Genomic DNA, 27946 nt, shown 5'->3' with positions numbered 1-27946 from the left:
TTGCAGACTATCAAATCAGCATTCTGACACTATACAGTGATGTTCCAGAAACAAAGACTCAGGTCCAGAAACCATAGTCACAAATTGGTCCTGCCAGGATCACCCAGAGCCAAGTGGGATAGTACCCTGAGATACTTCCTATTATATACCAACCTCAAAAAATGAAGTAAAATGACTCACAAACTCATAAAAATAAAAGACGAAGACGTAGGCGAAACGCGCGAAGGGGTGTGTGTTGGCATTGTGGAGAAGGAGAAGGGTAAGACTTTACCATGGGACTAATAGTCCTTACTGCACGTGTGAAACTTTAGGTCACTGGACCGCTGAATTGGTTTTTTGGTAGAATAGTGCAGTAGTGGATCCCTGGAATGACATGGGTAGTCTGATGAGCTAAAATTAGTGACTTCTGGGATTCAGTCTTGATGTGATTGTGCCCTTCCCTTTTTCATTATGTGACACTTAGCGTGTCCTTTTGGTGCACCGTTACCCAATATTTAAAGAACTCTGTAGTATTATAATTATTTGAATATGGATCTTGTTTTTTATGTTTAGTGTTTAACAATTAATAATTTTTTTATTTTTATGAGTTTGTGAGTCATTTGTACAGTGATGTTCCAGGATGGGCAATATAAAAAAAAAAAAAAAAAAAAAAGTGTGAAAATATTTTTAAGAAATCCCCAAATAAAGAACAGAATAAGAAAAAAAAATATTTTCCAATAAATACATTTATGTAAATAAACAAAACCATAAAATTACACATTTATCGACGCGTTCGTAACAACCCTCTCTATAAAACTAAAATAAAGTCATAGTTCTCAGAATAAAGAGATGCAAAAATAATTTGTCACGATTCATTTTTGGATTCGTAACAGCTCTGGCTTTGCTTTAATTTAATTATTTTTTTCTTTCGTGCCAGCAAGGGTTAATGTCAGTTTTCTTGCTGAAAGCTGCTGTGTTGCTAGGTCAGCTGATGTGGGTGGTGACCACTCCCACCATCCTTTAAATAGTCACATGACGCATCAGCTGACTGTTGGTAATAGTTTGTCTCTGAAGAATAGCTTAGGAGTTGGTGCCAGCAGGGTATCTGCTGCTTCGGTGGAGTTGGAGGTCCTGGTACTGTGTCCTCAGCTTTACAGCAGATGCTTGAGCTATGTTTTCATTGTTCTCTTTCCCTGTTTGTTTCGTTCTTGTCACAACCCCCTGTGTTTACACCATCTGCAGTGGTGAGGCTAGCGTCCTTGCCGGCTAGTGCACTAAATAGGGTTTAGTGAGGTGACAGCTAGGGCCTAGGCATGTGACGGCGGGGGGGGGAGGCCCCGCATAGGGCATTAGGGGAGCTTAGGGAAAGGCACAGGCTGTTAGGAGGTGCCCCATCCGTCGTTCCCTACTGTTAGGGCCTTCCTCTCCCTTTTCCATCCCGTTGTTGTTTGTTGTGCCGTCTGTTGGACTGACCCTTGTGGGTTGTGACGTTATTATTTTTTTTCTATAAAATAGTTTCTATTGTGTAAAAGTGTCAAAACATCAAAAAAGATATAACTTGGGTATCACTGTAATCGTACTGACCCGAAGAATAAAGCTGGATTACCAATTTTACCACATGCGGAACAGTATTAAAAAAACAAAAAGCAATTCCTGAATTGCTGGTTTTTGTTCATTTTGTCTCCCAAAAAAATCGAAATAGAAAGTGATCAAAAAATGTCATGTGCCCAAAAATGGTACCAATAAAAACGTCATCTCGTCCCACAAAAAAACACGCCAAAACATGACGGTCGGCCAAAATATGGAAAATAATTATAGCTCTCAAAATATGGTGATGCAAAAACTAGTTTTCACAATAAAAAGCGTCTTTTCTTGTGTGACAGCAGCCAAACATAAAAACCCTGTATAAATCTGGTATCTCTGTAATCGCACCAATCCGAAGAATAAAGTTGCTGTATCACTTATACAGCACGAGGAATGGCGTAAAAAATAAATACCAATGGTTCACATGCTGTTGATTTCTTTTTTTTTTGTTTTTCATTCTGCCTCCTAAGGATCGCAGAAAGGCTCAGCGCACATTTATCCTGCGCTCTTTGCTGAGTGCTTACGGCGGGGTTTCCGTGTAAATCTCTGGAATATGTGATTCAGACAGAACCCCCGACTGAAGATTCCATATAAGGCATATGGAGGCACTGTGGACGCCATAGGACCTGTGATCCGGCAGCGTCCGTCTTTTTAGGATTGCATAAAAGTGCCGTTGGCCACAGTTTTGTGCACTTCTGAAAAAGGACAACGCTGAACAGAGGCCAGACAGTCCAGAGAAACTCTGCTGCCTCATTATAAAGAATGGATACATTGGGTGTTTCATCTGTCACGTCACTCAGAGATTTAGATCGAAACCCCAAAGTAGGTTCTCGGCGAAGAGTGCCAGATATGTGATCCCAAGCATTTATGTAAAATGTTCCCAATAAAAGCTTCAACTGAATCCACAAAAAAAGCAAGTCCCCACTCTGGGGGGGGATACATCTGCACTGTAATATGGCGCTACTTCCCTTCTGAGCTTTGCACTGTGCCTCAAAAGTAGTTTTCGACCACATATGGGGTATCTGTGAACTCGGGAGAAATTGCACAACTAATTTTATCTTTTTATTGTTCTGCCATTCCAAAGCAAAGCCATCGATTTTCTGTAATAAAAAATAAAATAAAAAAGCAAAAGTATACTCCCTGATCCATCATAGTCCAATATAACGAGTATCCCACGCAGTATCTGGGCGAGATAAAGCTTACAACCGGGAGCGCTACTAATGCGACTAGCTGTCAGATACTGGGGAATGAATGAGCTGGAGCGGGCGCAGGCTCAGTAGCTAGTGGTGACGTCACTAAGCCTGCTCTACCTCACAGCCTGACCTGAGGTAACCTCTGCACCGTGGGAAAATGCCAGGGAAGAGGATACCGCAGGTAATGTATGTATTCTATTAATCTATCTATTCTATCTACAGGAAGTTTTTTTTTTTTCTGTGTGCACTCAACTTTATTGGCATGCACAAAGAGAAAAAAAAACGCATGAAAAAACTCACAAAAAACTCACCAAAAGCGCACCTAAACTTGCTTTTTTGGCCCAGCTTCTTTCCTGCCAAGATGATCAGGTTTAGCTGCAGAAAAAAACGCAGCAAAAACGTCCTGTATGAACTTACCCTAAAACTGTCCCACTAGTTAATTTTTTGAACGCCGCAAAAATAATTTTTTTGCCTTGTTTTTTATCATATTGCCGAACAAAAAGGGGCAATAAAATGTGATCAAAAAGATGAATGTAAATAAAAATTGTACTGCTGAAAGCGTCACCTAGTCCTGCAAAAAAGAAGCTTCAAAAAGCTGTCAGCGGAAAAAAGTTATAGCTCTCAGAATAAAGTGATGCAAAAATAATTATTTTCTCTATAAAAGTTTTTGTGTAAAAAGCGCCAAAACATCATAAAAAGATATAAATGGGGTATCGCTGTAATTGTACTGACCCGAAGGATAAAGTGGTCATATGAATTTTACCACATGTGGAATGGTATGTAAACAAAAAAAAAAAAAAAAAAAGGCAAGAAACCATTCCTGGTTTTTGTTCATTTTACCTAATAAAAATCAGAATAGAAAGCTATCAAAAAATGTCATGTGCCTGAAAATAGTATCAACAAAAACATCACCTCCTCCCACAAAAAAAAGCACTCTGTCGAAATAAAGAAAAATTATAGCTGTCTAAATATGGGAATGCAAAAGCTAGTTTTTGTAATAAAAAGCGTCTTAACAGCATGTGACAACTGCCAAACATAAAAATCCAATATAAATCTGGTATCACTGTAATCGCACCGACCCAAATAATAAAGTCGTCTAATCACTATACACCATTAGGAAAGGCATAAAAAATAAATCCAGTTCTTCACCTTCTGTTGATTTGTTCATTCTGCCTCCCAAAGATCGCAGTAAGGCTAGGCTCCACATTTATCCTACACTCTGCACTGAGCACTTACAGCGGGGATTCCAAGTAAATCTCTGAAATACGTGATTCAGTCGGAACCTCCGGAGGAAGATTCCCTATAATGAGGTAGATTGAGTCACTGTGGGCGCCATAGGTCCTGTGATCTGGTGGTGGTGGTGTTATTATTTATTTATATAGCACCATTAATTCCATGGTGCTGTACATGAGAAGGGGTTACATCAAAATACAGATATCACTTACAGTAAACAAACTAACAATGACAGACTGGTACAGAGGGAAGAGGACCCTGCCCTTGCGGGCTTACATGCTACAGGATTATGGGGAGGGAGACAGGTCGGGGGTTTCAGTAGCTCCAATGGTGTTGAGGTGGCCGTGTGGTCATTACAGGTTGTAAGCTTTCTTGAAGAGGTAGGTTTTAATGTTTCGATTGAAGGATCCAAATGTAGTGGATAACCAGACGTGTTGGGGCACAGAATCCCAGAGGATGGGGGATATTCGGGAGAAGTCTTGGAGGCGATTGGATGAGGAGCGACTAAGTGTGGAGGAGAGAAGGAGGTCTTGGGAGGACCAGAGATTACGTGAGGGAAGATATGTAGAGATTAGTTTGGAAATATATGGAGGAGAAAGGTTATGGATGGCTTTGTAGGTCAGTTTTGGTAGTTTAAACTGGATACGCTGGGAAATTGGGAGCCAGTGAAGGGATTTGCAAAGAGGGGAAGCAGGAGTGTAGCGAGGAGAGAGATTAATTAGTCGGGCAGCAGAGTTAAGGATGGACTGGAGGGGTGTGAGAGTGTTAGAAGGTAAGCCACAAAGTAGGATGATGCAGTAGTCGAGGCGGGAGATGATTAGGGCATGCACGAGCATTTTGGTAGCGTGAGGGTTGAGGAATGGACGGGTTCTAGAAATATTTTTGAGCTGGAGGTGGCAAGAGCTTGGATGTGCGGTTTGAAGGACAGGGCAGAGTCAAGGGTTACTCTGAGGCAGCGGATTTTGGGGACTGGGGAAAGTGTGATTTCATTTATTTTTGATAGATCAGGTAGAGAAGATATATATGGTGTACGTCTTTTTAGGCAAACATAAAAGCGTGGTTGACCACAGTTTTGTGCACTTCTGAAAAGGACCATGCTGAACAGAGGCCAGACGGAGTCCAGAGTAACTCTGCTGCTTCATTACAGTGAAAGGATCCCTCGGGGGTTTCATCTGTCACATCACTCGGAGATTTGGATGGAAACCCCAAAGTAAGTGCTCAGCGTAGAATACTGGATAAATGTGATCATAAATGTTATGTAGAATGATCCCAATAAAAGATTCAACTCAATCCACAAAAATAGTAAGTCCCCGCTCTGGTCCATCATCTGTTAACGGAAATATAGGGGGTTTCCACTTTAATGGTAGCACAAAGGCTCTGGAAAGTAAAATTACTCCTCACCCGCTAAAAGAAATTCAGCAAAGTCTGCGCTCCCAAATCCAAATGCCCCCCTCCCTTCTGATCCCCACAGTGTACCTAAACCATATATTTCGTCCACGTTTGGCATTTCTGATACGATGAGAGCCCACCTAACTTACAGGTGCATGCCTACTGATGACTGCAACGTACTGGTCACTACAGCGGCATTTTGCTATTTTCTCTCGGCAACATTCATTGCTTCTTTCTGGAAAACACCGATGGAGTCAAAATCATCACTACACTTGTAGATAAATTCCCAACGAAGTATAATTTCCAAGATGGGGTCACTTGAGGGCATTCTGCTTCTCTAGCACTTAGATGCTCTCTATATGGTGTATGCAATTTATTCTAGGGAAATCTGCGCTGCAGGAGGCAAATAGCGCTCCGTTCCTCCCGAGTCTCGCTGTGTGGCTATGTCGCACTGTACAGCCACATATGGGGTATTTCTGCATTCAGCAGAAATTGTGGGACACATTTTGGTGCCATTTTTAACCATTTCCCAGTATGAAAAAGTAAAATTTGAGGTGAACACACAATATAAATTATTTTTTCTTCACTGCCCGATGGTATAAAATTCTGTGATACACCTGTGGTGTCAATATGATCACTGTATCCCTAGATGAATTGAGAGGTGTAGTTTGTAAAATGGGGTCACTTATGGGGGGTTCTACTGTTCTGGCACATCCAGGGCTCTGCCAATATAACATGGCACCATCAAACCAATGCGACAAAATCTGCACTGTAATATGGCGCTGCTTCCTTTCTGAGCTTTGCACTGTGCTTCAAAAGTAGTTTTCAGCCACATATGGGGTGTCGGTGAACTCGAACTGAAATTGCACAACACATTTTGGGGTCCATTTTTTCCTGTTACCCTTGTGAAAATACCAGATGTGGAGCTAAAAACAAAAAAATTTTTGAAAAAAAAAAAAAAAAAAAAAAGTGGTTTATTTTTTTTTCTTGGTTCAACGTTATAAACTTCTGTGAAGCAATGTGCTCAACACACATCTAGATCAGTTCCTTAAGGGGTCTAGTTTCCAAAATGGTGTCACCTGTGGGGGGTTTCCATTGTTTAGGCGCATCAGGGGCTCTCCAAACGCGACATGGCGTATGCTAATTATTCCAGCAAATCTTACATTCAAAAAAGTCAAATGTTCCTTCCTAGCTCCGCCGTGCTCCCAAAAGTGGTTTACTCTGGAAAAATTGTGCAACAAATTGTAGGGTCCATTATCTTCTGTTGCCCTTTTGAAAAAAAAAATGGGTCTAAAAGACTTTTTTTTGTGAAAAAAGTTGAATGTTAAAAAGGGGTGCAGTTTAGAATGGTGGCAGTTTTGGGCACTTTCTTTCATACAGACCCCTCAAAGTCATTTAACCCCTTAACGACCGCCGATACGCCTTTTAACGGCGGCCGCTAAGGGTACTTAAACCACAGCGCCGTTAATTAACGGCGCTGTGGAAAAAGTGAATAGCGCCCCCCAGAGTCGGATTTTCTCTGGGGTCTCGGTTGCCGAGGGTAGCCGAGACCCCAGAGAACATGATTCGGGGGGTTTTTACCGACCCCCGAGTTGCGATCGCCGGTAATTAACCGTTTACCGGCGGTCGCAACAAAAAAAAAAAAAACGCGATTTGCCGTTTAATTTCTCTGTCCTCCGATGTGATCGCACATCGGAGGACAGAGAAATGTGGTCCCCGATGGCCCCCAATAGCCCCCCAATACTTACCTACCTCCCCCGGTGCTCCTCGTGTCTCCCCATGGGCGCCGCCATCTTTTTTCCGGGAAAAAATGGCGGGCGCACGCGCAGTGCGCCCGCCGCCCGGCACCCGGATGTTCTTTGGGGTCTCGGCTGCTGGGGGTAGCCGAGACCCCAAAGAACATGATCGGGGTCGATTTGCACCGACCCCTGCTTTGCGATCGCCGGTAATTAACAGTTTACCGGCGACCGCAAAAAAAAAAAAAAAAAAAAAAGCGATCAGTTATTTCTCTGTCCTCTGATGTGATCGCACATCAGAGGACAGAGAAATAGGGGGATTCGGGGACCCTAACATACTCACCCGGGGTCCCTGGGTCCTCTTCTGTCTTCTCCTGCCAGCCGGCTTTTTCATCATGGCGGGCGCATGCGCAGTGCGCCCGCCATCTGCTGCCATCTGCCGGCCGGCAGGAGAAGACAAGTTGGGGCTAAAATTAGGGTTAGGGTTAGGGTTAGAGTTAGGGTTAGGGTTAGGGTTAGGGTTGGGGCTAAATTTAGGGTTAGGGTTAGGCTACTTTCACACTAGCGTTTTTTGGCTTCCGTCGCAATGCGTCGTTGGAGAAAAAACGCATCCTGCAAAAGTGCTTGCAGGATGCGTTTTTTCTCCATTGGCTTGCATTAGCGACGCATTGCGACGGATTGCCACATGTCGCATCCGTCGTGCGACGGATGCGTCGTGCTTCGGCGGACCGTCGACACAAAAAAAACTACATGTAACTTTTTTGTGCGACGTGTCCCACATATTTCAGTGCCACGTGCCACGTATTTAAGTGACACGTGCCACGTATCAAAGTGCCACGTGCCACATATTTCAGTGCCACGTATCAAAGTGCCACGTGCCACGTATCAAAGTGCCACGTGCCACGTATCAAAGTGCCACGTGCCACGTATCAAAGTGCCACGTGCCACATATTTCAGTGCCACGTATCAAAGTGCCACGTATCAAAGTGCCACGTGCCACATCTTTCAGTGCCACGTGCCACGTATTTAAGTGACACGTGCCACGTATCAAAGTGCCACGTGCCACATATTTCAGTGCCACGTATCAAAGTGCCACGTGCCACGTATCAAAGTGCCACGTGCCACGTATCAAAGTGCCACGTGCCACGTATTTCAGTGCCACGTATTTAAGTGACACGTATCACGTATAAGTGCCACGTGTCACGTATTTAATTGCCACATATTTAAGTGCCACGTATCAAGATTTTCCATGGAGAACAGACACATCCAGAGATATGTCTGCTCTCCACGGCTGCAGCAACACACTGACAGGAGCCATAGTTCCTGTCGGTGTGTCACTGCGCATGCGCGAGCGAGTTTACCGGCGGTCATTGACCCCGGCACTCTCGCTTAACGGCAGTGCTGCGTGGGAAAGTTCAACGCAGCTGTACTGCTGTTAACCGAGACGCCGGAGTCATTGAACTCCGGAACAGTACGCGATACACTGCTAGGAGCTTCGCTCCTGGCAGTGTATCGCCGGAGAGCAGCCGATCGGCGTGGGACACTCGTTTTATGGATTCTGCGGACAGGGAGTATGAATTTGGTTTATTATTTTTGGATTTTTTCCTGGAGGATCGAGGGCTTCGCCTACAAGTGTGCTGTTGGTGAGTATATACTCTGTGTTATATGTTGTATGTACTGTGTGTCATGTATGTGTATTGTGTGTAGGTGTTTTGTGTAACTTTACAATTGTGCTAAGTCGCCGGACACAGGGACAACTCTCCCATCCTAATACCGGATGGGAGTAGTAGTCCCATACGGCGACTTAGCACAATGGTGGCACTAGCGTCGCATGGGGACACACACACGCACACACACGCACACACACGCACACACACACACACAGAAGGACTCCATGCTGCTTCACTGGGGGGCGGGGGCTTCCCTCTTCCTGTCCGACGTCACGTCCGGTCCTGGGTGTCAACCCCTCCGTACAAAGACGCCGACACCCAGGACAAAGGCGCTGTGTGTGGAAGGTAATATGGGGCCCTAGGGGGATACGCAGACACGCCGCTGCGTAAAGAATTGACATGTCAATTCTTTTTACGCCGGCGTGTTTGCAGACAAAAGCGCCGCGTTTTTTTGCGGTGTGTCTGAACGGCAAAGTGAATTTCTCATTCACTTTGCCGGCAGACGAAAATGACATTGCGCATTTTTGAAAAGCGCCCGCAAAATAGCGCTCAAAAATGCGCTATGTCTGAAAGTAGCCTAAGGCTTCTTTCACACTTGCGTCGGTACGGGGCGGTCGCAATGCGTCGGCCCGATGTACCGACGCACGTTGTGAAAATTGTGCACAACGTGGGCAGCGGATGCAGTTTTTCAACGCATCCGCTGCCCAGTCTATGTCCTGGGAAGGAGGGGGCAGAGTTACGGCCACGCATCCGCGGAAATGGCGGACGCGACGTACAAAAAAAAGGTTACATTGAACTTTTTTTGTGACGACGGGGGCTAAAGTTATGGTTAGGGTTGGGGCTAAAGTTAGGGTTAGAGTTGGGATTAGGGTTAGGGTTTGGATTAGGGTTGGGATTAGTGTTACGTTTGGGATTAGGGTTGGGATTAGGGTTAGGATTAGGGTTAGGGGTGTGTTGGATTTAGGGTTTTGATTAGGGTTATGGTTAGGGTTGAGATTAGGGCTGTTTTGGGGTTAGGGTTGTGATTATCGTTAGGGTTGTGATTAGGATTATGGATCGGGTTGAGATTAGGGTTAGGGCTGTGTTTGGGTTAGGGTTGGAGTTAGAATTGGGGGGTTTCCACTGTTTAGGTACATCAGGGGGTCTCCAAACACGACAGCCAATTTTGCGCTAAAAAAGTCAAATGGTACTCCCTCCCTTCTGAGCTCTGCCGTGCGCCCAAACAGTGGTTTACCCCCACATATGGGGCATCAGCGTACTCGGGATAAATTGGACAACAACTTTTGGGGTCCAATTTCTCTTGTTACCCTTGTGAAAATAAAAACTTGGGGGCTAAAAAATCTTTATTGTTAAAAAATATATATTTTTTATTTTCACGACTCTGCATTATAAACTTCTGTGATGCACTTGGGCATTCAAAGTTCTCACTACACATCTAGATAAGTTCCATGGGGGGTCTAGTTTCCAAAATGGGGTCACTTTTGGGGGGTTTCTGCTGTTTAGGCACATCAGGGGCTCTCCAAACGCGACGTGGCGTCCGATCTCAATTCCAGTCAATTTTGCATTGAAAAGTCAAATGGCGCTCCTTTGCTTCCGAGCTCAGCCATGCGCCCAAACAGTGGTTTACCCCCACATATGGGGTGTCGGCGTACTCAAGACAAATTGTACAACAGCTTCTGGGGTCCATTTTCTCCTGTTACCCTTGGTAAAATAAAAATTTGGAGGCAAAAAGATCATTTTTGTAGAAAAAATGCGATTTTTTTATTTTCACGGCTCTACGTTATAAACTTCTGTGAAGCACCTGGGGGTTTAAAGTGCTCACCACACATCTATATAAGTTCCTTAAGGGGTCTAGTTTCCAAAATGGTGTCATATGTGGGGGGTCTCTACTGTTTAGGCACATCAGCGGCTCTCCAAACGTGACATGGCGTCCGATCTCAATTCCAGCCAATTCTACATTGAAAAAGTAAAACGACACTCCTTCTCTTCCAAGCTCTGCGGTGCGCCCAAACAGTGGTTTACCCCCATATATGGGGTATCGACGTACTCAGGAGAAATTGCACAACAACTTTTGTGGTCTAATTTCTCCTGCTACCCTTGTGAAAATAAAAATTTGGGGGCAAAAAGATCATTTTTGTAGAAAAAATGAGATTTTTTATTTTCACGGCTCTACGTTATAAACTTCTGTGAAGCACTTGGGGGTTCAAAGTGCTCACCACACATCTAGATAAGTTCCTTGGGGGGTCTAGTTTCCAAAATGGTATCACTTGTGGGGGGTTTCCACTGTTTAGGCACATCAGGGACTCTCCAAACGCGACATGGCATCCGATCTCAATTCCAGCCAATTCTGCATTGAAAAAGTCAAACGGTGCTCCTTCACTTCCAAGCTCTGCGGTGCGCCCAAACAGTGGTTTACCTCCACATATGGGGTATCGACGTACTCAGGAGAAATTGCACAACAACTTTTGTGGTCTAATTTCTCCTGTTACCCTTGTGAAAATAAGAATTTGTGGGCGAAAAAATCATTTTTGTGAAAACAAATGCGATTTTTTATTTTCACGGCTCTACGTTATAAACTTCTGTGAAGCACTTGGGGGTTCAAAGTGCTCACCACACATCTAGATAAGTTCCTTGGGGGGTCTAGTTTCCAAAATGGTGTCACTTGTGGGGGGTTTCCACTGTTTAGGCACATTAGGGGCTCTCCAAACGCGACATGGCGTCCGATCTCAATTCCAGCCAATTCTGCATTGAAACAGTCAAACGGTGCTCCTTCACTTCCAAGCTCTGCGGTGCGCCCAAACAGTGGTTTACCTCCACATATGGGGTATCGGCGTACTCAGGAAAAATTGCACAACAAAATTTGTGGTTAAATTTCTGTTTTTACACTTGTGAAAATTAAAAAAAATGGTTCTGAAGTAAAATGTTTGCAAAAAAAAGTAAAATGTTAATTTTTTTCTTCCACATTGTTTTAGTTCCTGTGAAGTACGTAAAGGGTTAATAAACTTCTTGAATGTGGTTTTGAGCAGCTTGAGGGGTGCAGTTTTTAGAATGGTGTCACACTTGGTTATTTTCTATCATATAGACCCCTCAAAATCACTTCAAAGGTGATGTGGTCCCTAAAAAAAACATGGTGTTGTAAAAATGAGAAATTGCTGGTCAACTTTTAACCCTTATAACTCCCTAACAAAAAAAAAAATTGTTTCCAAAATTGTGCTGATGTAAAGTAGACATGTGAGAAATGTTATTTATTAACTATTTTTTGTGACATATCTCTCTGATTTAAGGGCATAAAAATACAAAGTTTGAAAATTGCAAAATTTTAAAAATTTTCGCCATATTTCCATTTTTTTCATAAATAATCGCAAGTAATATCGAAGAAATGTTACCACTAACTTGAAGTACAACATGTCACGAAAAAACAGTCTCAGAATCAGCGGGATCCGATAAAGCGTTCCAGAGTTATAACCTCATAAAGTGACACTGGTCAGAATTGTAAAAATTGGCTCGGTCATTAAGTACCAAATTGGCTCTGTCACTAAGGGGTTAAAATGTGATGTGTTCCCTAAAAAAAAAAAAAATGATTTTGTAAATTTTGTTGGAAAAATGAGAAATTGCTGGTCAAATTTTAACCCTTCTAACTACTCAAAAAGATTGTCAAAAACTGTGCTGATGTAAAGTAGACATGTGGGAAATGTTACTTAACTATTTTGTGTGATAGGACTCTCTTATTTAAGGGCATAAAAATTAAAAGTTTGAAAATTGCAAATTATTCAAAATTCTTGCCAAATTTCTGATTTTCATTTTTCTTCCACAAACATAAGCCATATCAAAGAAATTTAACCACTATCATGAAGTACAATATGTCACGAGAAAACGGTCTCAGAATCAGCGGGATCCATTGAAGCGTTCCAGAGTTATGACCTCAAAAAGTGATAGTGGCCAGAATTGTAAAAATTGTCCTGGTCAGAAAGGTGAAAACAGGGTGAAGGGGTTAGATATACATGTTCTAAAAAAAAAAAAAAGGCAAATACGATAGTTCATAAACAGCCCAGTAATCCAGGAGCTTGCGCATCGGTGCGTCTTCTGTGCCTTTTTCCACCATTCCATTTACCTGAATGGCCCCAATAATCAGTGGAGTGATCGGCCCTGATTCAGGCTTGTTATTGTATGTTCCATGCTGTTTGGCTGCTGCCCCCCGCAGAGAACTGACTCACTGCCAGTACTTATAGTTATCCCTACCTCTGTGTTCTGTTATGCACAGCTCTGCTCTGACGGAGGTAATGTCAAAGGCATTAATGCATGTTGTAGTTATTGCCGGAGCTCCACAAGGAATTGGATAGAAAAGCAGCAAGTGTTACCGTAGCAACCTGATTATTTTTAAAGAACATTGCTATTTATAGGAAATATTCAGATTCCCGAACATGTATTTAGCCTTTGCTTTGTCCAAAGCCATTCTGTCCTGGCTGTAATGTGTGAAGGAGCTGTACAGTGTGCGCAGAACACAGCAATCTGGCACAGCGTGCGAGTTCTGTATAGGAGAGGTCATGCACTCATAGAGTGAACCTATTACAGATCGTGTCGTTATTCTGGAGCCAGATACTGTGCCAGAGAACACCGCAGAGGCTGAAGTGGTGTCTGTGAAGATTGCTTCAGGGGCAGATTACAGCTGGAAAAATGACTACTGCTTGTCTCGGAATGGACAATCGTGGCCTAACACTAGGAAATGCCACCAACAGCTGTGGTGCTGGCCACTATTACCCCTGGCTGGTGCTAAAATCAATATTCACATTTTTTCTGGTCTGGTGTTAGGGTTGGTTCTCATCAGGGAAAGGCGGAAATGCCAATCCCCAAGAAAAACCATTGTCAGACTTGCGAAAAAAGTACTTGTAGATCAGTCCATAGACCATGAATGGTATATAACACTAAGGCTGTGTGCACACGTTCAGGATTATTCACATTTTTTCGCAATAAAAACGCTTAAACGCATACATTAAGCATCCCATCATTTTTAGTGCATTCTGCTATTTTTGTGCACATGATGCGTTTTTTTCCACGAAAAAAACGCATCGCGGTAAAAAAACGCAGCATGTTCATTAATTTTGCGGATTTTTCACGCTTTTTAATGAATTGGGAAGCTCCGGGAAAAAAATGCGTCAAACGCGCAGAAAAAGTCCGGTTTTGTTCACGAAAATTCTGCAGAAAATCCTGAACGTGTGCACATAGCCTGTTTGCGTGGGTTTCCTCCGGGTTCTCCGGTTTCCCCCACATTCCAAAGACATACTGATAGGGAATTTAGATTGTGAGCCCCATCGGGGACAGCGATGATAACGTGTGCAAACTGTAAAGCGCTGTGGAATATATTAGCGCTATATAAAAATAAAGATTATAAAACAGCAGAATAATAATAATAATAAAATAAGTTTGTGACTAATGATTAGAGTTGAGCGAATTTTTGAAAATTCGGAACGGATTACGTTCGGCAGCAAATATGGAATTTGCAATATTTGCCGAACACAGCCGAACGTCATTAGAGTGTCATTGGAGTTGAGATGACCGAATATGTTCGGACTCAATCTTCAAACATATAAATTCGGCACAAATAGGGTACCAACACAGTACAAATATGGCAAATTCAGATTCGCGATCATTTCCAAACAAATTCGCTCATCTCTACTAATGATGACACATCCCAGAAATATATATATTACTGATTTCGGTCTCCTCGTAATTTGTTCCTGGCACTCCATTGTGCATACCGTTTGAGGAACTGTATAGGTCAGATGTCTCGATATGCATTGTGACTGTGGCCGCTGTCAAGTACATATCTCTGAGCATATGCTCCCAAAAGTGCACACAAGCGCAGTGTGTAGCTTAGCCTTAGCTATGCCACACACAGGGCAAGGCTGGCAGTGTCTGTGTGATGTTTGGCAGGTGTATGGTGCTGGATGTTCCTTTCACACTGGTAAACTGCCGGGAAGGAGGTCAAGACCTGGCCTGGACCTTCTCTGCTATTCTGGGCTTTTGGGGCGATGCCCAGATTGTACCGCTGCAGGTCTGAGAACAGCATAAATAGCCAGATCTCCTCAGGTTGTTGGTGGGTGGGAAGGAGCTGAGGGGTGGTTTTTGTGGCAACATCAGACCAGTACGGACTGGTGCGTCTGGCCCTAACCTGTGTGGTGGAAACAAGCTGGACTTTCACTTTGTCTGATGTAAGCCTGTGGTTTTTTGTTTTGTTCTGCTACCAGTGGGAATAAAACACTGAGCTTGAACTGAAAACCTGCATGTGCCTCTTTACTGCATCCCTGCCATTGCCTACCAGAACGAATCCCCACAGTAGGTACAGCTGAATCACTGTATGATAAATGTGAATGTTTTTCACCTTTTTAGGCTAAGTGCACACTGCATCTATGCGCTAAACCTACAGTATATGTGGGAAGTTTTTCCTTGAGTATTCTTTAGTATTGCCATAGTCCTTATTTATCATTCGGAGGTGAACAGGGTGTTCTTTCGGCCTCCATCTGTCCAGAATGTTGCTGCTTACTCTGACCCCTTTCACACATCAGTCGCAATCCGTTGAATTTTGAAAAGAACAGATCCAGCGACTGATGCCGTCAGATCCGTGTTTTTCTCATTGACTTGTATTTGCGACGGATGGCCTAACATTTAATCCGTCGTTCGCCAGATCTGTCGAAAATTGTTTGTCCGGCGGCTGGAGACAGAGGACAAAGTAATGTTTTTTTTGTGTACGTCGAAAAAACGGACAGCGACAGATCCGTTGCCGTCCGTCGTTTGCTATAATGGAAGCCTATGGTGCCGCATCCGTCAAATGACAGAATCCGGCACCGGATTCCTTTTTTTTTTTTTTTTAAATAACTGAGCATGCTCCGATCCAATTTGCCAGTTTCTCTAGTCGGATCCGTCTCATCAGTTTTTCACAATCTGCAACGGATCCGTCGAGCCAACCGATTGTGACTGATGGCAAAAAACTGATGTGTGGAAGGGGCCTAACTGTATAGGAAAATACAGCAGACTACACATTTCTGCACAGAGGGACACTGCCAAGAAACGTGTACCGTGAAGTATCCAATTTTATTTGAGTGGGTCCCTATGCTGGTCAGATAACTCACTATCCATTTTGACTGTGGCCACCGTGGAGCACAAATGCAGTGTGTACCTAACCTAAGATACTGTGTTTCCATTCCATACAACTTTTAAAGGTGTTGTCCATCCACCTGAATTAAAAAAAAAAAAAAAATAATAATCCCTTTTAGAATTCTGGAAAATAAGATTTTATACCTGACCAGTCCCTTGTGGCCTCCAGTCTCGCCCCTCTTGGGTCACCTGCTAGTCTATGTTCTTTTGGCCACATCAATGACATGTTGGAATTTACTGCAGCTGTGACATTAGTGGTGTTGGCAGTTGGCACATCACCGCTACCACCCGTCTGTATCAGCACGTCATTGATAGAGCAGCAATAACAGACACCAGAAAGGGAGCCATGACACATAAAAACCGGAGTGGGGAGGGATCATTCTTTTCTTCTTTTATAGAATGCCAAGCATTTTTTTTTGTTTTTTTTTTTAATCAGATGGATGGACAACCCCTTTAAGTTCTTTGCTGTCAGTGAATACAGACACATTTCTTGACATTCAGAGACTAAAATCTTTACAGATGTAATTCCATTTAACACAATTTTAGATTTTGCAAGAATTAAAGGATTTGTCCAGGATTATAAAAAATCATGGCTTTTTTTCAGAAAACGCACCACCCCTGAACATGGGTCATGCATTATATTGCAGATCTGCTCCATCCATTATAATTGGACTGAGCTACAGTAGCACTCACAACTTGTCAGGGGTGGCGATGTTCCTGATAAAAAGCAGCCATCTTTCTCTAAACCTGGAAAAGCGCTTTACATCAGCTGTTGGGACAGTGGAGAGTTGTGTTGCTACTGTGTTTACATCACTGTGGATTATCCCGATTGACTAATTGTAACAAACCCTCAGCTGTGAGCAGGAGACCAAGAACTATTTTCTACCTCTGAATGTAGCATAAATATTTACCAGAAGGCCAGCAGGTATTATTGAACCAGCAGCCAGGATTTCTAATATAAATGTATGAGAAAGTTGTACAACGTTGTACTGTACATAAGTAACAGCTTGAGACTTTCACACAAGTGCAGTGGACCAATGTTAGCTGCAGTGCTTGTGTACATGGGCTATTATTTTACATGGACCTTCGATGCACTTGGGAAAAATTGCAGCATACACGATTTACGGTCCAGACTAATGCATGTAAACAGCAGGCAGCTCTTGCACACATCCGTTAAGTTCTGCGCCCGTCTGAACTGAGCCTGACACCGCATGTGTTTGACTTTATTAACTAGATTCTTTTTAGCTATGCATTTTCTGCTGGGATAAACTAGTTTAACTTTTACAAACTTTTTTTTCTGATGTCACATTTATTAATCATTTATAGACATATAATATTTGTTTCTTTTTTAATAGTTTTGGGGTTTTAGGCGTGTGACTAAAGCTAAAAGCTGAACATGTATCAGCTTGGAGCTATTTTTTAATCCCATAGGAGAACCATTAAATGGCTGCGGCTGCTCTCTCATTTCCTCAGGATGTCTGATGTGTCAGTGACAGTGAGGCCGCAGGGATCGTGTGACATAATGTCTCGCAAGCCCCTGGAGAATCGGTGCCAACACCACTTGAAGGGCCCTCCGGAATAGAGTATAGGTGTTATTATTACTTGTTCTAAACAATAGTGATGGAGAAGAGGTTGCCCAAGTAGTGGACAATCCCTTTAAAATCCTCACAACAGGGCATTTATCATATGAATTTCTTAGATTTTTATATGCAGTTTGTGAATGGGATTTGGTAAATCTGCTGTCTGAGCCACATATGAACATACCCATAATGTGTATAAGATCGTATCGTTAAAGCATAAATTTCATAATTCAGTAGTACATGTGAAAATAAGCAACTTTGTAATATATCTTATCTGATCAATTCTCAGTCATTATCAAAATCCTCAATTCTGATGCTACTGGTACAGTTCTATGTAGAGGGGAGGAGCTCTGTTTCTGGCTCCTCCCTACTTTGCTCTACATAGAAGTGTATCTGTAGCATCCGCCATCTCCTATCGCAGTAATGGGAATGTCTGTCTTCACTGAATACAGATTTTATCTCAGAATTGAGAATTTTGATAATGACTGATTCTGTCTGAGAAGCAGATTTCTCTTATTAGATATATATTCCAAAGACATACTGATAGGGAATTTAGATTGTGAGCCCCATTGGGGACAGCGATGATAATGTCTGTAAAGCGCTGCGGAATATGTTAGCACTATATAACAATAAAGATTATTATTATTATTATATTAGAGTTGCTTATTTTCATTTGTAATATTGATTTATGACATAAAAATTAAAACAGTGGTTACTCTTTAACTAGTCTTATGTGATTTTTTTTTTTTTTTAGGCTTCCAGATCTTCAAAATTACCGTAACCCATTTTTTTTTTTTTTTTACTTCATTAGGAATTGTGGTACTTGGAATTAATCGACCCCATGCAAAAAATGCTATCAGTAAAGGCCTGGTGAAGTCGGTAAGAGTGGAATTTTTGAGTTATGTTTGTGTTATCATCAGTTTGTCTCTTCTTTTATTTACATCGTCACATCAGAAAGTACTACTTTTTGCTATGTATAACTTAATCAAAATCTGGTGCATCTTTGATATCTCAAGCCCTGCATGCCAGAATCTACCACACCCATAAGGTAGCGCAGCTTTCCACTATATTCTATTCTATGAGCATCCAGTCATTCCCTTCACTTGCATCTGCAATGTTGCGGGTAAGGCCAGTGTCACACTTGCGAGTGCAATGCGATAAACTCGCATCAATACCCGGCACTGCCGCCGGCGCTTGGGACCGGAGCTTTCAGCTGCATAGAAATACATACAGCCGCACACTCTGGTCCCAAGTGCCAGCGGCAATGCCGGGTACTGATGCCACAGACTCACGTGAGTTTCTCGCATTGTACTCGCAAGTGGGACCCTGGACTAAGAGCCTTGCGGCACTCATGACGATTTAAAAAAATTTATTTTGCAAAAAAAAGCATCTTTTAGTGTGTATGATAGCAGCCAAATATAAAATAAATATATAAATCTGGTATCGCCGTAATCGCACTGACCTGAAGAATAAAGGGAACCGGTCACTGGGTTTTTCCCACCTAATCTGAAAGAAGCATAGTGTAAGGACAGATTCCATTATTGGAATTGGAGTCTTATTGTACTGTACTTCTCATTAGAAAACTACTAAACCTGCTGTCAGGTTGTCTTTCATATTCATGTGCTCCATACAGTGAGGGCAAAAAATATTTAGTCAGGAAACCATTGTGCAAGGTCTCTCACTTAAAAAGATGAGAGAGGACTGTAATTGACATCATAGGTAGACCACAACTATGAGAGTCAAAATGAGAAAACAAATCCAGAAAATCACCTTTTCTGATTTTACAAGATTCATTTTGCAAATTATGGTGGAAAATAAGTATTTGGTCATTAACCCCTTTCTGACATTAGACGTACTATCCCGTCGAGGTGGGGTGGGCCTGTTTGACCACCGACGGGATAGTACGTCATATGCGATCGGCCACGCTCACGGGGGGAGCGCGGCCGGGTGTCATGTTGTGAATCCGCTTTTTGGGCTCCCCTGGTGGTTGCTGGTGGTACTGGTGACTTGTGTGTGCTTTGCTGTCTCAGTTCACCTGCTCCCATCAGTGTTTGGGAGTTTCCTATTTAGCCTTGCTCTCCAGTCATTTCCTTGCCGGTCATCATTGTAACCAGAGCCTTCGGTTGCATGTTCCTGCTACTAGTCTGCTGATCAGCTAAGTGGACTTTGTCCTTTTGTTTTGTATCTTTTGTCCAGTTTGCAGTTTTTGTTATTCTCTGTAGCTGGAAGCTCTTGCGGGCTGAAATTGCCACTCCTGTGTCATGAGTTGACACAGGAGTCTTAAAGTAATTTCAGGATGGTTTTTTGAAAGGGTTTTCAGTTGACCGTGAAGTCCTCTTTTGTATCCTTCTGCTATCTAGTAAGTGGACCTCTCTTTGCTAAATCTACGTTCATACTGTGTATGTCTTTTCCTCTTAACTCACCGTTATTACATGTGGGGGGCTGCTATCATCTTTTGGGGTATTTCCCTAGAGGTAAGCCAGGTCTGTTCCTTCCTCTACCAGGCGTAGTTAGTCCTCCGGCTGGCGCGTGGCATTTAGGAAGTCGTAGGTATGCTCCCTGGCTACTATTAGTTGTGTGGTAGATTTAGCTCACGGTCAGCTCGAGATTCCATCACCCAGAGCTCGTCCGTTATTTTTGTGTTCTGATGTTTCCCTGCCATTGGGAATCATGACAGTATGACCGGCCAATGTTAAAGTTATTGGCAGAAGAAAGGAGAGAAAAAAGAAGTCTGTAGATTTCCCCCCCCCCCCCCCCTATGCTTGCTCCATAGTTGGATCAGTTGTATTTCAGCTCTAATTACAGCCTTTGCCTTTCTCTCCTTCTAATCCTTGAATGGCTCTGATCTCACCTGTTTAAAGATGGACCCTCAGAGTTTGGCTGTAGGTTTAAATAATCTTGCTACCAAGGTTCAAAATTTACAAGATTTTGTTATACATACTCCGATGTCTGAACCTAAAATTCCTACACCAGAGGTGTTTTCCGGAGATAGATCTCGGTTCCTGAATTTCAAATATAATTGTAAATTGTTCCTTTCTCTCAGACCTCACTCCTCTGGAGATCCTGTCCAGCAGGTTAAGATTGTAATCTCTTTGCTGCGAGGTGACCCTCAAAATTGGGCATTTTCATTGACACCAGGGGATCCTGCGTTGCTCAATGTGGATGCGTTTTTTCTGGCTTTAGGGTTGCTTTATGAGGAACCTAATTTGGAGATTCAAGCTGAAAAAGCTTTGATAGCCCTATCTCAAGGGCAAGATGAAGCGGAGATATACTGCCAAAAATTTCGTAGATGGTCTGTGCTTACTCAGTGGAATGAGTGCGCCCTGGCGGCAAATTTCAGAGAGGGCCTTTCTGATGCCGTTAAAGATGTTATGGTCGGGTTCCCTGCGCCCACAGGTCTGAATGAGTCCATGACAATGGCTATTCAGATTGATCGGCGTTTGCGGGAGCGCAAACCCGTGCACCATTTGGCGGTATCTTCTGAAGAGACGCCAGAGAAAATGCAATGTGACAGAATTCTGTCCAGAAGCGAGCGACAGAATTATAGGCGTAAAAATGGGTTATGCTTCTATTGTGGTGATTCTGCTCATGTTATATCAGCATGCTCTAAACGTACAAGGAAGGTTGACAAGTCTATTTCAATTGGCACTTTACAGTCTAAATTTATTCTGTCTGTAACCTTGATTTGTTCATTATCAGTTATTACCGTGGATGCCTATGTGGACTCTGGCGCCGCTCTGAGTCTTATGGATTGGTCCTTTGCCAGGTGCTGTGGGTTTGATTTAGAGCCTCTGGAAGTCCCTATACCTCTGAAGGGTATTGATTCTACGCCTTTGGCTTGTAATAAACCACAATTCTGGACGCAAGTGACTATGCGTATGACTCCAGACCATCAGGAGGTGATTCGCTTCCTTGTGTTGTACAATTTGCATGATGTTTTGGTGCTTGGATTACCATGGTTACAATCTCATAACCCAGTCCTTGACTGGAAAACAATGTCTGTGTTAAGCTGGGGATGTCGGGGGGCTCATGGGGACATACCTTTGGTTTCCATTTCGTCATCTATTCCCTCTGAGATTCCGGCATTTTTGTCTGATTATCGTGATATTTTTGAGGAGCCAAAAATTGGTTCACTCCCTCCCCACAGAGATTGTGATTGCGCCATAGATCTGATTCCTGGCAGTAAATTTCCAAAGGGTCCTTTGTTTAACTTATCTGTACCTGAACATGCTGCTATGCGAGAGTATATTAAGGAGTCCCTGGAAAAGGGACACATTCGTCCTTCTTCATCTCCTTTAGGAGCTGGTTTTTTCTTTGTATCTAAAAAGGATGGCTCTCTGAGGCCTTGTATTGATTATCGTCTCCTGAATAAAATTACAGTCAAATATCAGTATCCGTTGCCTTTGCAGACTGATTTGTTCGCTCGCATAAGGGGGGCTAAGTGGTTCTCTAAGATTGATCTTCGTGGGGCGTATAATTTGGTGCGAATTAAGCAGGGGGATGAGTGGAAAACCGCATTTAATACGCCTGAGGGCCATTTTGAGTATTTAGTAATGCCTTTCGGCCTTTCCAATGCACCTTCAGTCTTTCAGTCCTTAATGCATGATATTTTCTGTGAATATTTGGATAAATTTATGATTGTGTATTTGGATGATATTTTGATTTTTTCTGATGACTGGGAGTCTCATGTTCAACAGGTCAGGAGGGTTTTTCAGGTTTTGCGGGAGAATTCTTTGTGTGTAAAGGGTTCAAAGTGTGTTTTTGGGGTTCAAAAGATTTCCTTTTTGGGGTACATTTTTTCCCCTTCTTCTATTGAGATGGACCCTGTCAAGGTTCGGGCTATTTGTGACTGGACGCAGCCTACTTCTCTTAAGAGTCTTCAGAAATTCTTGGGCTTTGCTAATTTTTATCGTCGATTTATAACTGGTTTTTCTGGCGTTGTTAAACCTCTGACGGATTTGACCAAAAAGGGTGCTGATGTTGCCAATTGGTCCCCTGCTGCTGTGGAGGCCTTTCGGGAGCTTAAGCGCCGCTTTTTGTCTGCCCCTGTGTTGCGCCAGCCTGATGTTTCTCTTCCCTTTCAGGTTGAGGTCGATGCTTCCGAGATCGGAGCGGGGGCTGTTTTGTCGCAGAAAAGTTCTGACTGCTCAGTGATGAGACCTTGTGCTTTCTTTTCTCGAAAATTTTCGGCCGCCGAGCGAAACTATGATGTTGGTAATCGGGAGCTTTTGGCCATGAAGTGGGCATTTGAGGAGTGGCGTCATTGGCTTGAGGGTGCCAGACATCAGGTGGTAGTTTTGACGGATCACAAGAATCTGATTTATCTAGAGTCTGCCAGGCGCCTGAATCCTAGACAGGCACGATGGTCGTTGTTTTTTTCTCGGTTTAATTTTGTGGTTTCATACTTACCGGGTTCTAAAAATGTTAAGGCAGATGCTCTTTCTAGGAGTTTTGAGCCTGACTCTCCTGGGGATTCTGAACCTGCTGGTGTCCTTAAGGATGGGGTGGTTTTGTCTGCTGTCTCCCCAGATCTGCGACGTGCTTTGCAAGAATTTCAGGCGGATAGACCTGATCGTTGTCCGCCTGGTAGACTGTTTGTTCCTGATGATTGGACCAGTAGAGTCATCTCGGAAGTTCATTCTTCTTCGCTGGCAGGTCATCCTGGAATTTTTGGTACCAGAGATTTGGTGGCTAGATCCTTCTGGTGGCCTTCCCTGTCTCGGGATGTGCGTGTTTTTGTGCAGTCTTGTGATGTGTGTGCTCGGGCCAAGCCTTGTTGTTCTAGGGCTAGGGGGTTATTGTTGCCCTTGCCTGTTCCGAAGAGGCCTTGGACGCACATCTCTATGGACTTTATTGCTGATCTCCCTGTTTCTCAGAAGATGTCTGTCATCTGGGTGGTGTGTGACCGTTTTTCTAAAATGGTTCATTTGGTACCATCGCCTAAGTTGCCTTCCTCATCTGAGTTGGTTCCTCTATTTTTTCAAAATGTGGTTCGCTTGCATGGTATTCCGGAAAACATCGTTTCTGACAGGGGAACCCAGTTCGTGTCTAGATTTTGGCGGGCATTCTGTGCCAGGTTGGGCATTGATTTGTCTTTTTCGTCTGCATTCCATCCTCAGACTAATGGCCAGACAGAGCGAACTAATCAAACCTTGGAGACTTATTTGAGGTGTTTTGTGTCTGCGGATCAGGATGACTGGGTTGCCTTTTTGCCGTTGGCAGAATTTGCTCTTAATAATCGGGCTAGTTCTGCCACTTTGGTTTCTCCTTTCTTTTGCAATTCAGGGTTTCATCCTCGTTTTTCATCTGGTCAGGTGGAATCTTCGCATTGTCCTGGAGTGGATGCGGTGGTGGATCGGTTGCATCAGATTTGGGGACAAGTGGTGGACAATTTGAAGTTGTCCCAGGAGAGGACTCAGCAGTTTGCTAACCGCCGTCGTCGTGTTGGTCCTCGCCTTCGTGTTGGGGACTTGGTGTGGTTGTCTTCCCGTTTTGTCCCTATGAGGGTTTCTTCTCCTAAGTTTAAGCCTCGGTTCATCGGTCCTTATAGGATTTTGGAGATACTTAACCCTGTGTCCTTTCGTTTGGACCTCCCGGCATCTTTCGCTATCCATAATGTATTCCATCGGTCGTTGTTGCGGAGATATGAGGTACCGGTGGTTCCTTCTACTGAACCTCCTGCTCCTGTGCTGGTGGAGGGTGAATTGGAGTACGTTGTAGAGAAGATCTTGGATTCCCGTATTTCCAGACGGAGACTTCAATATCTGGTTAAATGGAAGGGCTATGGTCAGGAAGATAATTCTTGGGTAACTGCCTCTGATGTTCATGCCTCGGATTTGGTTCGTGCCTTTCATAGGGCTCATCCAGATCGCCCTGGCGGTTCTCGTGAGGGTTCGGTGCCCCCTCCTTAAGGGGTGGGGGGGTACTGTTGTGAATCCGCTTTTTGGGCTCCCCTGGTGGTTGCTGGTGGTACTGGTGACTTGTGTGTGCTTTGCTGTCTCAGTTCACCTGCTCCCATCAGTGTTTGGGAGTTTCCTATTTAGCCTTGCTCTCCAGTCATTTCCTTGCCGGTCATCATTGTAACCAGAGCCTTCGGTTGCATGTTCCTGCTACTAGTCTGCTGATCAGCTAAGTGGACTTTGTCCTTTTGTTTTGTATCTTTTGTCCAGTTTGCAGTTTTTGTTATTCTCTGTAGCTGGAAGCTCTTGCGGGCTGAAATTGCCACTCCTGTGTCATGAGTTGACACAGGAGTCTTAAAGTAATTTCAGGATGGTTTTTTGAAAGGGTTTTCAGTTGACCGTGAAGTCCTCTTTTGTATCCTTCTGCTATCTAGTAAGTGGACCTCTTTGCTAAATCTACGTTCATACTGTGTATGTCTTTTCCTCTTAACTCACCGTTATTACATGTGGGGGGCTGCTATCATCTTTTGGGGTATTTCCCTAGAGGTAAGCCAGGTCTGTTCCTTCCTCTACCAGGCGTAGTTAGTCCTCCGGCTGGCGCGTGGCATTTAGGAAGTCGTAGGTATGCTCCCTGGCTACTATTAGTTGTGTGGTAGATTTAGCTCACGGTCAGCTCGAGATTCCATCACCCAGAGCTCGTCCGTTATTTTTGTGTTCTGATGTTTCCCTGCCATTGGGAATCATGACAGTGTCAGCTGACTATCGCAGCTGACATCCGGCACTATGTGCCAGGAGCGGTCACGGACCGCCCCCGGCACATTAACCGCCAGCACACTGAGATCAAACATGATCGCAGCGTTCTGGCGGTATAGGGAAGCATTGCGCAGGGAGGGGGCTCCCTGCGTGCTTCCCTGAGACCCCCGGAGCAACGCGATGTGATCGCGTTGCTCCGAGGGTCTCTTACGTCCTCCTTGCTGCAGCAGGCCCGGATCCAAAATGGCCGCGGCATCCGGGTCCTGCAGGGAGGTGGCTTCACAGCGCCTGCTCAGAGCAGGCGCCGGGAAGCCAGGAGCTGTGCATGTCAGATCGCCGATCTGACACAGTGCACAGCAAAGTGTCAGATCAGCGATCTTACACTATAACATGATGTCCCCCAGTAGGGCAATGTTATAGTGTAAAAAAAAAAAATATTCACATGTGTAAAAAAAATTCCCCCAAAAAATTCAAAAAAAAAATTAATATATATATATATATATATATATATATATATATATATATATATATATATATATATATATATATATATATATATATATATATATATATATATATATATATATTGTTCCTATAAATACATTTCTTTATCTAAATAAAAAAAAACAAAACACATATTTAGTATCGCCGCGTCTGTACCTACCCGACCTATAAAACTGTCCCACTAGTTAACCCCTTCAGTGAACACCGTACAAAAAAAAAAAAAAAACGAGGCAAAAAGCAATGCTTTATTATCATACCGCCAAACAAAAAGTGAAATAACACGCGATCAAAAAGACGGATATAAATAACCATGGTACCGCTGAAAACGTCATCTTGTCCCGCAAAAAACGAGCTGCCATACAGCGTCATCAAAGAAAAAATAAAAAAGTTATAGTCCTCAGAATAAAGCGATGCAAAAATAATTATTTCCAGGACGTCTCTCCTGATAGCACCCTGGAGGACGTCCTTCTCCTCCTTGCTGGGACAGGAAACACACGAGAGTTCAAATATCCGGTACCTCCCACCAATCCTCAGTGTTTTTCCTGTCCCTGCATGGAGGGACACACGTAGAGATGCAGCGCATGCTTACCGAGCTCAGGGGGATCGGGCGGTCCTCCAATCCTTCCCCCTGTCAACGGCTCAGGGTCGAAACTTCCCAGAGGGGAGTCCCTCTACTCCAGAGGCCCGGAGCGGGACGATGCTCCGGGATTGAACCGCTCCTCCCGTTGGGGGGCTCTCGGTTCAGGACGCGGCGAAGATCCAGCCTCCATTCTGCAGAGCGTGCAGTCCCGAGAAGTTACAGCCAGCCGGCACTTCCGGGTTTAAGGTAGCCGCGTCACTTCCGGTATCGTCAGAGCCGGTGAGACGTCACTTCCGGTGGCGTTCCTTTGAGCTGGGAGGCACAGGCTCCACTTAGGAGTACGCTGAACAGAGCGGTCGCTATGGCATTAGCGTCCTGCACCTGCAGTGGGTCACATTGTCTGCCAGGATCGGCGATGGAGGACAGAATCGACGAGGAAGGGGTAAGCCTGCCCGGGGCAGTCCATCCTAGACCCTGTAACTACCTCGCACATCCTAGCCTATTCTCCCTATCTTATGTCATTTAGGATAAGGGAAACCCCGCTGCTCCCCCACTCACGGTTAAAAGATCTGGGAAGGCCACGACGAAGAGTGTCAGATGTCCTGTATGCCATACTAAGCTCCCAGACGCTCACGGCAAGACCCTCTGCGCTTCATGCACTTCTAAAGTCATGAAAGATGAGCAGACAACCCTGCTTTCTGAAATGAGATCCCTAATACGGGAAGAGGTGCAGGCTTCTATGTCCAGCCTTTCGCAGTCCCGGCCTGCCAGTCCTATAGCTGGTCGCAAGCGTCCCAGGCGGGAGGAAACTCTGGAGCCTGAGTATTCTTCGGAGGAAGATTCTGAGCCCAGGGATTCGCTTTCAGAGGAAGAGGGTGAAATACCTGTGGAGAATCAGGACCGTGCTAGGAAGTATCTATTCCAGTCCGAAGAGACAAATGAACTTGTCCAGGCTGTTAGAAATACGATGCAGATTGAAGATACTTCCAAACCACAGTCCAGGCAGGACTTGATGTTCGGGGAACTTGTGGCACGAAACCTGACCGTGTTTTCCATAAGTGATCACATCAAAGCTATGATCCTTGAGGAATGGAAGGAGGCCGAACGCAGATTGGTGCTATCCCGTGATTTTAAAAATTGCCTACCCTTTGACTCTGAGGAGGTCAAGTTATGGGAGGAGGTCCCTAAGATTGACGTTCCTGTGGCAAAAGTCACTAAAAAGATGGCTATACCTTTCGAAGACTCCTCTAGTCTTCGTGACCCTATGGATAGGAAGGCCGACATCCTCCTTAAGAGGGCTTGGGAAACTTCTGCAGCCCTGATTAGAACAAACATTGCAGCCACGTAAGTGGCCAGGTCTACGTACTTATGGATGGGGCAGTCGGAAGAGCAGTTATCCAATAAGACCCCTAGATCAGATATTCTACACTCCCTTCCTATAATGAAGTCAGCAATGGCTTTCTTGTCGGATATGACTGCTGAATCTGTCAGGTTTTCAGCACGTAATAGTTCTCTATCTAACGCGGCTAGGAGAGCGGTGTGGTTGAGGTCATGGTCTGGTGACAACACCTCTAAATCCAAACTCTGCTCTATTCCATTCTCGGGGCAGAGTGTTTGGACCTACTTTGGACTCTATCCTTGAGTCAGCCAGTGATTAAAAAGAAGGGATTTCCCGAGGATAGGCCTAAACGTTC

General features: G+C 44.0%; 1 protein-coding gene across 2 annotated transcripts in view; it reads left to right on the top strand.

Annotated features, from left to right (window-relative positions):
• AUH (AU RNA binding methylglutaconyl-CoA hydratase) overlaps positions 1-27946 on the top strand; it is a 396720-nt gene that overhangs the window by 19928 nt on the left and 348846 nt on the right. For both annotated transcript variants that reach the window (XM_077299923.1, XM_077299922.1), the window contains exon 2: positions 18328-18395. In XM_077299923.1, coding sequence (XP_077156038.1) covers positions 18328-18395 — 68 coding nt within the window. The remainder of the gene's footprint in view (positions 1-18327; positions 18396-27946) is intronic.

The sequence above is a fragment of the Ranitomeya variabilis genome, chromosome 1, assembly GCF_051348905.1.
Source record: "Ranitomeya variabilis isolate aRanVar5 chromosome 1, aRanVar5.hap1, whole genome shotgun sequence".
Lineage (NCBI taxonomy): Eukaryota > Metazoa > Chordata > Amphibia > Anura > Dendrobatidae > Ranitomeya > Ranitomeya variabilis.
This window is presented reverse-complemented; position numbering and strand designations above follow the sequence as displayed.